Source organism: Lates calcarifer, unplaced genomic scaffold (assembly GCF_001640805.2).
Source record: "Lates calcarifer isolate ASB-BC8 unplaced genomic scaffold, TLL_Latcal_v3 scaffold_23_51, whole genome shotgun sequence".
NCBI lineage: Eukaryota > Metazoa > Chordata > Actinopteri > Centropomidae > Lates > Lates calcarifer.
Genome location: NW_026118151.1, coordinates 16,971 through 28,574, shown reverse-complemented (window position 1 = coordinate 28,574; position 11,604 = coordinate 16,971). Strand labels below are relative to the sequence as shown.

The 11,604-nt window shown below is 41.2% G+C and overlaps 1 protein-coding gene across 1 annotated transcript; it reads left to right on the top strand.

Moving 5' to 3' along the window:
• Window positions 1-2,403: 2,403 nt before the first annotated feature.
• Window positions 2,404-10,601, top strand: LOC108897178 (terminal nucleotidyltransferase 5A). The gene is made up of 2 exons (XM_018696654.2): window positions 2,404-2,559; window positions 8,916-10,601. Exons 1-2 carry the CDS (start codon window positions 2,404-2,406, stop codon window positions 9,939-9,941), a joined length of 1,182 nt encoding a protein of 393 aa, XP_018552170.1. The 3' UTR covers window positions 9,942-10,601.
• Window positions 10,602-11,604: the final 1,003 nt, after the last annotated feature.

Below are 11,604 nucleotides of genomic sequence, written 5' to 3'. Positions count from 1 at the left end.
GCTATGTGTTTTTAACAAAGTTAAGCAAAGATTCATTTGTTAGGATTCAAAAAACTACCATGAATTTCTACCAGCACCACATGCACTTACACTGGAACAAGTAGTTTCCATATCCATGATATCCACCTATGCTCTATGGAGCAGAGGGGAGGACAGCAGTCAGATGATACTGTGATTATCTGTGGGCTTGTCATTGCAAGCAACCCTTTTTACATTATCTTGCATAAATTGCATAATATAAAAATATTTTTGTATGTTGTCATTCTGCTTTATTTCTCTTTCACTGAATTTTATGTAAGAAACACAGACTCCTCCAATTTAAAGTGAACAATGACGCATGATTAAGTATCATATGATCAGCCGGACAAATAGTTCATTCTCATTCCACAGCGGTCAAAAATGACCTTGGTTGTTCTGAAATCTTAGTAAAGTCATTGATCAAACACAACAGCCAGGAATGAATGAGTCTTCATTATGACCTTTTGTTGTACGTTACAGTATCGCCATGTGAATTACATCATTTTCCTCCTCAGATGAACACTCTTGCGCAGAACTGACTGGACCAATACTAATCAGACCTTGAAGGACTCTTTCCATTTTTCCTGTGATTTTGTATTCTACTATAGCCTTAGTAAATGAAAGGGACTGATCCTCTTTTGGAAAAACACCTGATTGCCATTTTGGGTTTGCTATGATGAATTTCATAATTCCCTGGATGGTGGGATGGAAACATACAGTATCTTAAAAGATTTTCTACTTTGCGGATCTCATGCACTAAACTTTCCAAAACAACAAGGATTGACATTATATCAAACCAGATGTCAAGTTCATTTTGAAGGACAAAGCTGAGCTGATGATGGACGGCTGATCACTTGGTTGGTAGGAATGCAGGGTGAGTCTGTGGTTGGATGACAGTTGGATTGCCATATAAATTTGTATAGGCATTTGTGGTTTTGTACATATATTAAAGGTTCTTTAAAGTTCAAGGTTATGGTAGTTTAATTAAGGAGTTTAATTTATTTACCTTGGCATAGGAAAACAACAGCAACAAAACTAATTTTAACAACCTTCCTCTAACATGCCAAAATACTGTACTAAAGTGGTTTATGTAATATAATCATGACTTGCTTATAGGCAAAAGGAATTTTAGAAGATGTACCCAAATTTAAATAGTAACATCTTAATGGAACAATAATTTGCAATTGCCAAGTTTAACAGTTGCTGAATAGGCTGTTGTACTGCCACCAAATAAGTGAACCAAACACAATGTATCATGCTGAGTTTGGGTAATATTATGGGCTGATTGTATCCATCCATCCTTAAGCTATACCACTAATCTATAGAGGGTTGCAGGGGGAGTTGGAGCCAAACCTTCCAGACACTAGGTGAGAGGTGTGGTATAAACCATGGGCACGTTGGCTAACTTTGGTATGATGACTTTGTGAAGGTTGGGATGAATATTGGTAGAGAAATGATGCTCAGTCACTTACAGCCAAGATTCACTGTATTCTGTGTTTAGAAATGGACACATTGACCTTATGTGCTTTTGATTGCCAGTTGATTATGATGGGGCTGTCCTCTGGTTAGCACTCCTTTATTACTTGTTGTACACGCTAAAACCTTTAAAACTACAGCATTTGATCATTTTATTCTATAATAAATCTTGCAAGTAAAGGCTGAAATAGAATATGTAATATTCTCATGCACCAACCCAACCATCCCAATAAACCTTTGAATCAGATTGTAATAACAGTTGTTAGGTTGTTTGCTCAGTTTATTTTATAGTATTTCAAAACATACTTCATTCCCCCCATGTATATAACATACTAGAATAGATCTAGTGTGCAACCCGGGACAGCTGGTCTTGGAACTTCACGTGCTCAGTTCAAGAGAAGTAGCGTCTTTTAATTGCGCCCAACTAGTAATTACCATATTTCCTACAGTCCTTGAACCTGCCATCTGACGCATGGGAAGTAGGGGTGTGTGTGTGTGTGTGTGTCCGTGTGTAGGCTGATTGTAGTCTTCTGTATGTTGAAGCGTTCATAAATCTCTGTCCAGCCAATAGGGAGGCTCGCGTTAATCCCAGCTCGGTAAAAACCCGGTGTGAGCCCAGAGGCAGTGAGCAGAGAGTGAGTGGAGACAGAGGGGAAGAGAGAGGGACTCCAAGTTTCTATTGTGGACATGTGCGACATTCTACCAAACTTTCCCATCACTTTATTGCATTTTGGAGGTTTCTGAAAGTTGTCCCTGAAGAGGAGACTGAGAAAGACGCGCCGGTGCTGTCTGTGTTTTCCGCCTCATCTTCCGTTACTCAAACATCACCTGCTCTTCTGGGGGGGATCGCAGCTGATTGCATAGAACTTAAAACGCATTCTCTGGACTTTCCGTTGAGTCCGGTCGTTCATGTCCTCCGGTGATGTCTCGGAGCAGAGTCGGCGGGTCAGCGTGCTGTCTTGGGATCAGGTGCGGCGTTTGGACTCCATCCTGGGAGAGAGCGTCCCGATCCACGGCCGCGGAAACTTCCCCACACTGTCCGTGCAGCCCCGACAGATCGTTCAGGTGAGATCACGGTCCATCCAACTGTTATTTCATATTTACATCACACGTCTGAAGTCTCCAGAAGCCCATATGACACAAGTGATGGAGTAGGGGAATAAAAACGTGGATTAAACAAAAATAATACAGTTAATACGACAAATAATGACGTTATTTATAAGTAATACTGCAACTTAGACTTGTTTGACTATTTTTAAGTAAGTAAGTAAGGTAAGTAAGGTATGTAAACATTATCCATAACTTCTTTTATAGCGCTACTTCCCTGAGCAATATACATCTTTAATGCAGGCTACAGTATGATTTCTGTTGATACATTGTAAGGAAACAGTTTTTCCTTGTATATCATTTTTTTTTATTCGAAAAGTTGTCAATAAAGCAAAAAGAGGAGTAAAACTGTCTTTACAGTATTATGAAAGGTGCTGACCAGGTTGAAGAAAATCCGCGCGCCCACCTTACACACACACGCGCGCGCACACACACACGCACGCACGCACAGGCACACACTGACAGCCAAACAATGCATATATTTCCACTTTGACAAGTAGAAAGGTGTGTTTCAGATACTCAACACGTTAATCAGCGGACCCTGATTAATTATGAGTAACTTTGTGGGCTTTTGTTGCAGTACACTTGAAAATTCTCACACCATTGAAGTTACTTCCAGAAAATCAGTAATAATGTCTCTGCATTAGTGGATTTAAAAATCAAATTTCAAAAAAATAAAATAAATTCACTCATTGCTTTAACAGTGAAGATAAAATCATCCTTGCTCATCTCAGTTTTGTGTGTTGACACATAGGTTGCCACTGCTTTTGTGAAATGCATTTGTGCAGTGGTGAAGATTTGTGGCAGAGCTGATTACACTTAAAAAGACATTTGATCACTCATACTCTTAACACAGACATAAGAGTGGGGATGATCTAACACCATGACCACAGTTTTCCACTAGCTCACTAATGCCTCTGCTCCTTCAGTCTTTTTTTTCACAGCTCTTGTGAAAACGAGGGAGAGATAATGACTTAGCTCGAGTATATTCACTAGGAATGAAACGTAAAGGGAATAGGCTGCAATTTTCCTTGACATTATTTAAATGTCTTTGCCTGTAATCCAGGTTTGTATTTCACTCGAGTGATTCATATTTTCTGTGGTGATCCTGTGGGGGAAGAAAGACCCTCAGACACACATAACATTTCAAGGTCCTCTATAATCAGGAGGCCCTACCATCTGCACTGAACATCCCCACTAATGTCTTTCCTTCATTACAAAATTCAGCAGACAACAGGGACCCCAAACATTTTTCTTTCCATGAGCCAGAGCACTGCTTAAGGAGCTTTCAAAGACCAGCTCTTGTTAAATTAGCCCACTGCTTACACAATATCTGATGAGAGGCACCACCGTCTTTTCTCTGTCTCCAGTGTCTGGCCTGCCTGAGTGCTAACACATTAGCATGCTGGATGTAGCCTGACTGAAAGAACAAAAATAAACAATTTAGTAACCCAGAGTTGGTTTTGCCTGAACATTAATTACTTTATAACACAAGTTCTTTATTGGTTAAGTTCAATTTAGTGGTGCAAAAACTTGCTAACATAGTATGAAAACAAAGAATATCACTTTTAAAATTATAATCATGTGTATTCAATTCATGGAGAATAACCATAGGTATAAAATCCCTGTGTCAGGTGTCTGCTCTGTCTGGTACCTTTGCACTATTTTCTGATATCATCACACACATACTTTACACTTTACAGTTATCACTAACTATTTCTTTGGAAGCACACTTATGAATTTCATTAGCATAATCCACCTGTTAGTACAAATTTAATAGGAAAAGTCTGCTCTTTGTCACCATGCAGCGACAAAATTATTTTGACAAAATAAAAACAGATGCCATGTTCTCTGTCATGGAATATGTCAGCCAGGTCTCGAGTTTCTGCAAGTTGATTTTCATACCATATGGACATGAATGGAAACCAATGACTGCCTGGAAGGAAGGAAAAACACACTGAAAGATTCTAAACCACTATGATATGTTTTGGAAAATGGTTGACAGTAATGTGAGGTATTCATGATTCATGGTAAATGTGCTAAAACATGCGAAACCACCAGTCTGCTCCTTTAATGTCATTTATTTTTAGCCTTTGCACCAGACAGAACTTTTCTACCTGAGACAGATAGAGATGATTTCGGAGCCTGTCCTGTCGTCACATACTGGGTGAGGTGACCAATGGCTCACACTCCCAGAGAGTCAGAGGAGCCCCTCTCAATGGTGGGTTTGTCTGAGGGCCACATTTAAATAACATCTGTTTGTGGTCTGGTTCTGAGTGAGCCATGGGAGCCGTGAAGGAAAACTTTTACTGTTACTGACACTTAACGTCGACAGTTATCAACCCACAGTTGGAATAATTGGAGAACGTACATGTTCCCTCAGCAGGCCATACCTATAGAGGCCCTTTGTAAATACCTGCTAGCATCATTCCACTTGATGATTAACGCAGATATCTGAAGAGTGTGTCATAGGTTATGTAATTTGTTGTGTGGGTTCGGTGGGTTATGTGTTGGGGGCGGAGGTATGGGGGCCAATGTGTTTTTGTTGGCCACCAAGAGGGCTGTCTCTTATTCCAGCTCTACAGAATATCATATTTAAGTGTTGTGTCTCCAGTACATATTTGAGATGGGTCTCTTCCTTTTTTCTCAGTGACCTGGTTTTACCATTGTGCTTTTTATTGTCTTTTTTTTTTTTTTTTTTTTTAAACTGGAAGTAGTACTCCCACTCTCCTGCATTGTAGTAAGTGGCCTGGAGTTGGAGCAGAATGTGAGGAGTGGATTAGTGCCTGTAATAACACTGGGCTTGTGGGTCAGGCTTGACAACGTATCACTGTGGTAAGTGAAAACCAGTTGCCTGACTCCACTGTGGCCCTCACCAGACTGTAAACTAACTCCTCACTAGGCTATTGTTGAGAAATTGAGCAACATGAAGACACCACATGCTTCTAGTAGTCCCTAGAGAAGGTAACTTGGGAACATTCAGACTGTTCTGTAATGATTTTTATCATCAGTTGTTTGTTGTTTCTTGCACTTCCTCATGCGTCATAGGGATCAAAAAGTATGGATAGCAGTTAATGGTGGATCAAGTAAAATTGGAGTCACCACTTTTAGACCAACAACTAAATAAATAAATAAATAAATATAAATAAACAATAAATTACTTGGTACTTCTTTGAAACATCATTCAGACTTTAAGTAAAATATGAAGAATCCAAATGATGGCCACCTCCCTGTGTGCCAGTTGATTTCTGTAGGATAAAATGTACAGTAACAGACACAGCAAAAGTTTTCAAGTTCAACACTGTACTATAAAAAATGTGATATAGTTTGAGTTGCGGAATGTAGAGCTGGCTGCAGGGACAACTGACAGAATGGTGAATAGCTTGATTTTACTTTTAAATCATAAGACACTAACACAATTGCAGGTTATATAAGGATAACTATTCTTACCATAGATTTAACTCTCGCCCGTTATAATTTACATGGCTAGCTCAACAAATCTAATACAACATCATTAACTGGGTCCCTTGAATATAATTCTATATAATTTTCCATATAATTTCCATAAAAAGTATGAAGGGTCTGGGACAGTGAAATGTCTGTGAACCATTAAGGCAGATGAACAAATCTTCACTGAAAACATGCATCAGATAGAGGAGAAAACAGCATCACGTTTCAGCCCGTGACTCAGTCTGGTCTGAGCACTCAGGTGAAATGACCACCCATGCGTAGGAAATTCAAGGAAGCTTTTCAAATCAGAGGAAAAACCATCATCATCATCGTCCCCTGCCGCCTGCCAAGCTACTGTACGACTGACTGGCTGGGTTAGTTTTGGAGTGGATGCGAAGGTCAGGGACTCGTAACTTCTCATTCGCTGTCGCCATTTCCTTGGCAGAAAGATGATCTGACTCACTGCCCAGAGCTCTTATTGGCGTCCAGGGGACTATGGGCTGGTAAATGGCTGGGTCATTTCAAACTGCTGTAATAAAAACACATTTAGGCCACAGCTTAAATGAAATACTCAGGGAAACTATTGAGACTGGAGAAGGAAAGCGGAGAGACTGTTATGTGTCGCCAAGGCGTTGTCAACACCAGACAGTCTGGTGTGTTTGCGGCTCCTTTTACAAGGCTTTTCTGCTCGAACGTCAGCGGAAGTGTCTCCCCTTGCTCAGCTCACCAGGTGCTGGTTCGTCATGTGGGAAATGTACAAGCCTATTTTATGAGTGCTGGGATGGGGGATGGTGGGGGTGGCAGGGCTGTGCTTCCTCATACACTCCTTTCAGGACTCCCAGACAGGCAGATTATGACGTGCTGTTAACTCAGACCAACTGTTTAAGTGTGAGGTCAGAGCAAATATTGCTGTGGGTTTCCCTTTGCTGGATGGTTTAAAAAAAAAAAAAAAAACTCCACTTCTATGCAGTGTGTCCAGTGCATTGTGATACCATGTGTAATTTCACTCTACACAGCATCTGACCTTTTCTCACTGGATTTTGGAGTTATATGGTTTTATATTTTATTTTTTTGCTAAGCTTGGTTGCGTAGTTTTCAAGTGTTTTTGTTTCTTGTGGGGTCTCCCAGAGTTTAGATGACAGAAAACTGGCAGAAAAATTTAGGTGTCATCATAACTTTTGGTTTTGAAGGAATGTTTTAACATTGGGAGATACACCAATCTGCTTGTGAGTTACAAAGACTGATAATACTTCCCTGTCTGTGTAAGAAACCAGATGTGGTAGTTGACCTTAGTGTAAACACTGGAAGGTGGAGGAAGCAGCTAGCACAGCTTTGTTTAAGTTAAGTTAAAAAAAAGTCTACCAACTCTAAAGGTGTCTTGTTTACACATTGTATATGATTTGCTAAATACATACAAAACATAATTGCTACAAAAGATAGAAAAACAGAAATGAATAAATAAATTCAGTATGTGGTTTTAGGCCAAGTTGTGTTCTTCTACTTTTTGATGAACAGTAATTTGTGTGAGCTTTAGAGATGTTTTTAGGTGTGTTTGCTTTTATTTTGGAGAGAGCTAAGCTGGCTGTATCCCCTGTGTTTAGCTAGGCTAAACATACTAGAGTCCAGCTCCTTATTTGATGCGCAGATGTAAAATCTTCTAATGGTATTCTTAGAAAGAAATCGAATACAATTGTTTTCAAAAACGTTGAAGTCAGTCCTTTCACATCATGACCTTTCAATGTAATAGAAACACTCACTTACCCAGTATGGTTTGTTGCAAGAATGAGAATGAGAATGCAGCAGGTGAAGGCAAAGGGAGGGAAAAATAATTTTATCATAAAAAGTACCTTACTCATTTTACTTCCTGTAATCTTGTGTTTTCCTTGAGTGGAGTTAGCATTATTTATAGAATAAAATTTAGATTTAATAATTTAATTAGAAACTTTCTGATTCTGATAGGATTGCCTGGCTGGCTGGATAGTGTTTGCCAACCTAGATTGATAGTTGGTACAACAACAGCAGATCCTGATGGCCAGTGAGAGTTATCTAATGGACAGCTGTGTTTTGGATTGCCTCAGAATTGGCCTTGTTTTGCTGTTTTTTTTCCCCTCTTGGTGTCATTTGAGTGATGTAACAGACAGGAAGCATAAACATCTCAGCTGTCTGTAGCTCAGCAGTTTACCCAAGCATCGCAGCAGTGCATGCACGGTGTGTGTTCCAATAACCAGATAAACCTTTTCCCTAGCCAGCAAGTGTTTATACGACAGCAGAGGGATCACATTCTCTCAATACAGGTCACAAGTTTAAAAGTTTACAGCTTGTGTAGTTTGGAGTCTCTTACAGGAGACAGGCACTGACTTGTCATATTCCACAGCTTATCTCTGTTGTGCTGATGTACATTATACTGCAAGTCAGCTAAATCGGGTGCTCAGCTCACTGAAGGTGTACTGTACAGTATGTAGGGCATTGTCACCCTCAGGCAACATGATTGGTTATGGTTAATGAAACCATTCTCTGAGTGGTGGATTACAGCCTCAAAGAAGCCACTTTGTTGACAAAGTGTCCTCATGCACTGTACTGAAAGCCGACCTGCTTCACCTGGCTTTCCCTGCATGTAGCTTCTGCATTTATCCACAATGAATTATTCAAAAAATACTTCATATTTTGCAGCTGCTAATATTTTATCACTCTGTCAAGGTTTTGCATTTAGAAACAACTTGCAAATTGACTTTATCTGCCAATGACAGCACGTCAGATTCTTTTTTGCATGTACAAACTTGTTCTCTGTGTCAGTCTCCTCTGATTGTTGTCTATTTTGTGGATATCCATCACTTAGTTTTCCTCCCTGTCTCTATATCTTTCAGGTGGTCAGGGCTCGGCTGGAGGAGCAGGGTGTGGTGGTACGTGACGTCAAGCTGAATGGCTCGGCAGCCAGCCATGTGCTGCACCAGGACAATGGCCTTGGCTATAAAGACCTGGACCTCATCTTTGGCTTGAATCTAACTGATGACAAAACCTTCCGGCTGGTGAAAGATGTGGTGCTGGACTGCTTGGTGGACTTCTTGCCTGAAGGGGTGTGCAGGGAGCGAATCACAGCCCTCGCCCTGAAGGAAGCGTATGTGCAGAAACTGGTGAAAGTTTGCAACGAGACAGACCGCTGGAGCCTCATCTCGCTGTCCAACAATACTGGCAAGAATGTGGAACTAAAGTTTGTGGACTCCCTGAGAAGGCAGTTTGAGTTCAGTGTTGACTCCTTCCAGATCACTCTGGACTCGTTGCTGCTCTTTGACCGCTGCTCGGAGACGGCCATGTCCGAAACCTTCCACCCTACAGTGCAGGGAGAGAGCATGTATGGAGACTTTGAGGAGGCTCTGGGTCACCTTTGCTCCAAGACTATCGCCACCCGCAGCCCAGAAGAGATCAGAGGAGGTGGGCTGCTCAAGTACTGCCACCTGCTGGTACGAGGCTTCCGGCCTTCCTCTGAGGCTCAGATGAAACAGATGCAGCGCTACATGTGCTCGCGTTTCTTCATCGACTTCCCCGACATAAGCGAGCAGCAGAGGAAACTGGAGGCGTATCTGCAGAACCACTTTGCGGGCATGGAGCACAAGCGCTATGAGTACCTGGTGACGCTGAGGCGAGTGGTGGATGAGAGCACTGTGTGTCTGATGGGTCACGAGCGCAGACAGACGCTGGCACTTATTTCTGCCCTGGCTCTGCGCGTAATGGCCGAACAGAATGCTATCCCTGCTCTGTCCAACATCACCTGCTACTACCAGCCCGCTCCCTATGTCAGAGACGTCAACTTCAGCAATTACTATGTGGCACAGGTTCAGTCACCCATGGCCACATGCAGTAACTCTTATCAAACGTGGCTGCCTTGTAGCTGAGCAATGACTTAGGATGTCTGGAGAGCTTTCCGTTTTAACTTTACATCGATGTAAGCTGAGCATTCATTAGGGTGCTTGGTACCTCTGTAGCAATGTGGCTTTTTGTTTTGAGGGCCAATGTGGACAAAAAGGAATTAATGTATATTTTTTTGCCAAATCGTATAACAAAACCATTCCACTAAGTTATATTGATTAATACTGCTGTAAAAAAAAAAAAAAAAATCTAATTCGAGCCATTATAATTGTACCTTTTTACTCTGTTGTCATTTCATAACCAGTGTGGACATGCATGGACAAATATGAAGGATTGATGTGTGACGGAGGAACTTTTCTAGTTCTGTTTCTTGTCTGATGGCTTGTGTATAATGTCTTTAATGAAATGTAAATACTTGGTGCGAAACCAGAAAGCTGTTTTTGTTCTGTCTGTGGTTTCAGCTGACCTGACTGGGAGGGAAAAAGGACCAAAGAAATACTTTCTTGTGTAGCATGACCAACAAAGACTGTATGTGGTTCCAAGTGCCTGAAACTGACCAATGTCTTTATAGAAATTGCTATGTAAGAACTGTTTTTGAAACTTTTTCATCCAGGTTACTGTACATTTCTATATCAAGGGTCAGGGTATTTGTTTTTAAATCATTAAAAAAATTACAAAAATGTAAAGATGTGGTACATTGGTCTTTCTTTACACTTTCTATAGAAGTTAGATGAGGACAAACTGTTTAGTCTGGACATTGTCATGAATGCATACTTTATCTCCATTCTTTGTATCTCACTGCCTCAATTTCTGCATTGCTAAAGGTCTCTGTCATTATCTGTCTTTCACTTTCTCAATCGCACAAACACAGTATGTTGTCTATGCTCCATTAGCCAGACACTGACTGGCCTGACACAAACACTCACTTGTTCAAGCTCTGTGCATTCTCCCCCAAGAAATAGATTCCCCTGAGCCAGGGCCTATACATTAGCCATTTCCTTCCACTTGTGCATCCGACAAGGGGTATCCTTGGCCTCACTGAGAGAGGGGAGATTGCTGTTGCTTGTCTTGGATGAGTTGAGCTCTAAGGGGGCAGCTGAGGACCAGGTGGTGAAATGGGACTGCTGGCTTTTCAGCAAATGTAATGATGCATTCCCGCACTTCACTTCCTGGATGATCAAAACAGTACAGTATTTCATCCTCACTTAGATCAACATTCCTCCCGCTATGACATTTATCCTAATTACTTTTGCATGGGGAATGATTTCTTGAGATTTAGTAGAGCATGAAATGGCATGTAGCTGGGACACACCTGGTTACTATTGCTTCTGATGGAGACAGAAAGCACTTGGCCATAAAGCAAGTGCTGGAACACTGGAGTGAAGAACTCACTGATTTCTTTATAAAAGTTAATTTGCAAGGAAAGCATCTGTCAGAGTGATTAAGGGGGCGAGATATAAATGCGACATGGGAAATTTCCCTCCCTGGGTTAGCTGTCAGACATGTCTCCAAGCTGCTACAGAAACACTTAAGGAAACATAGGACACCCCTGGAGAGTTCCACTGGAATAAACACGTATTAGAGTTGCAACTGAGACAGAGCTTGTTTTATCTTTAACAAACCAGTGATTTCTGCGCCTGGTGAAGAGACCTCAAGAGTCAACCAGAGGGCTTCTCTGGAAAAGTGTAA

What these genes read in the sequence shown, in the direction of transcription:
- LOC108897178 (XM_018696654.2), top strand. Translation starts at nt 2,404, where the DNA reads ATGTCCTCCGGTGATGTCTCGGAGCAGAGTCGGCGGGTCAGCGTGCTG. An exon ending in AGCCCCGACAGATCGTTCAG is followed by an intron (nt 2,560 to 8,915) that starts GTGAGATCACGG and finishes TATATCTTTCAG; the next exon opens with GTGGTCAGGGCTCGGCTGGA.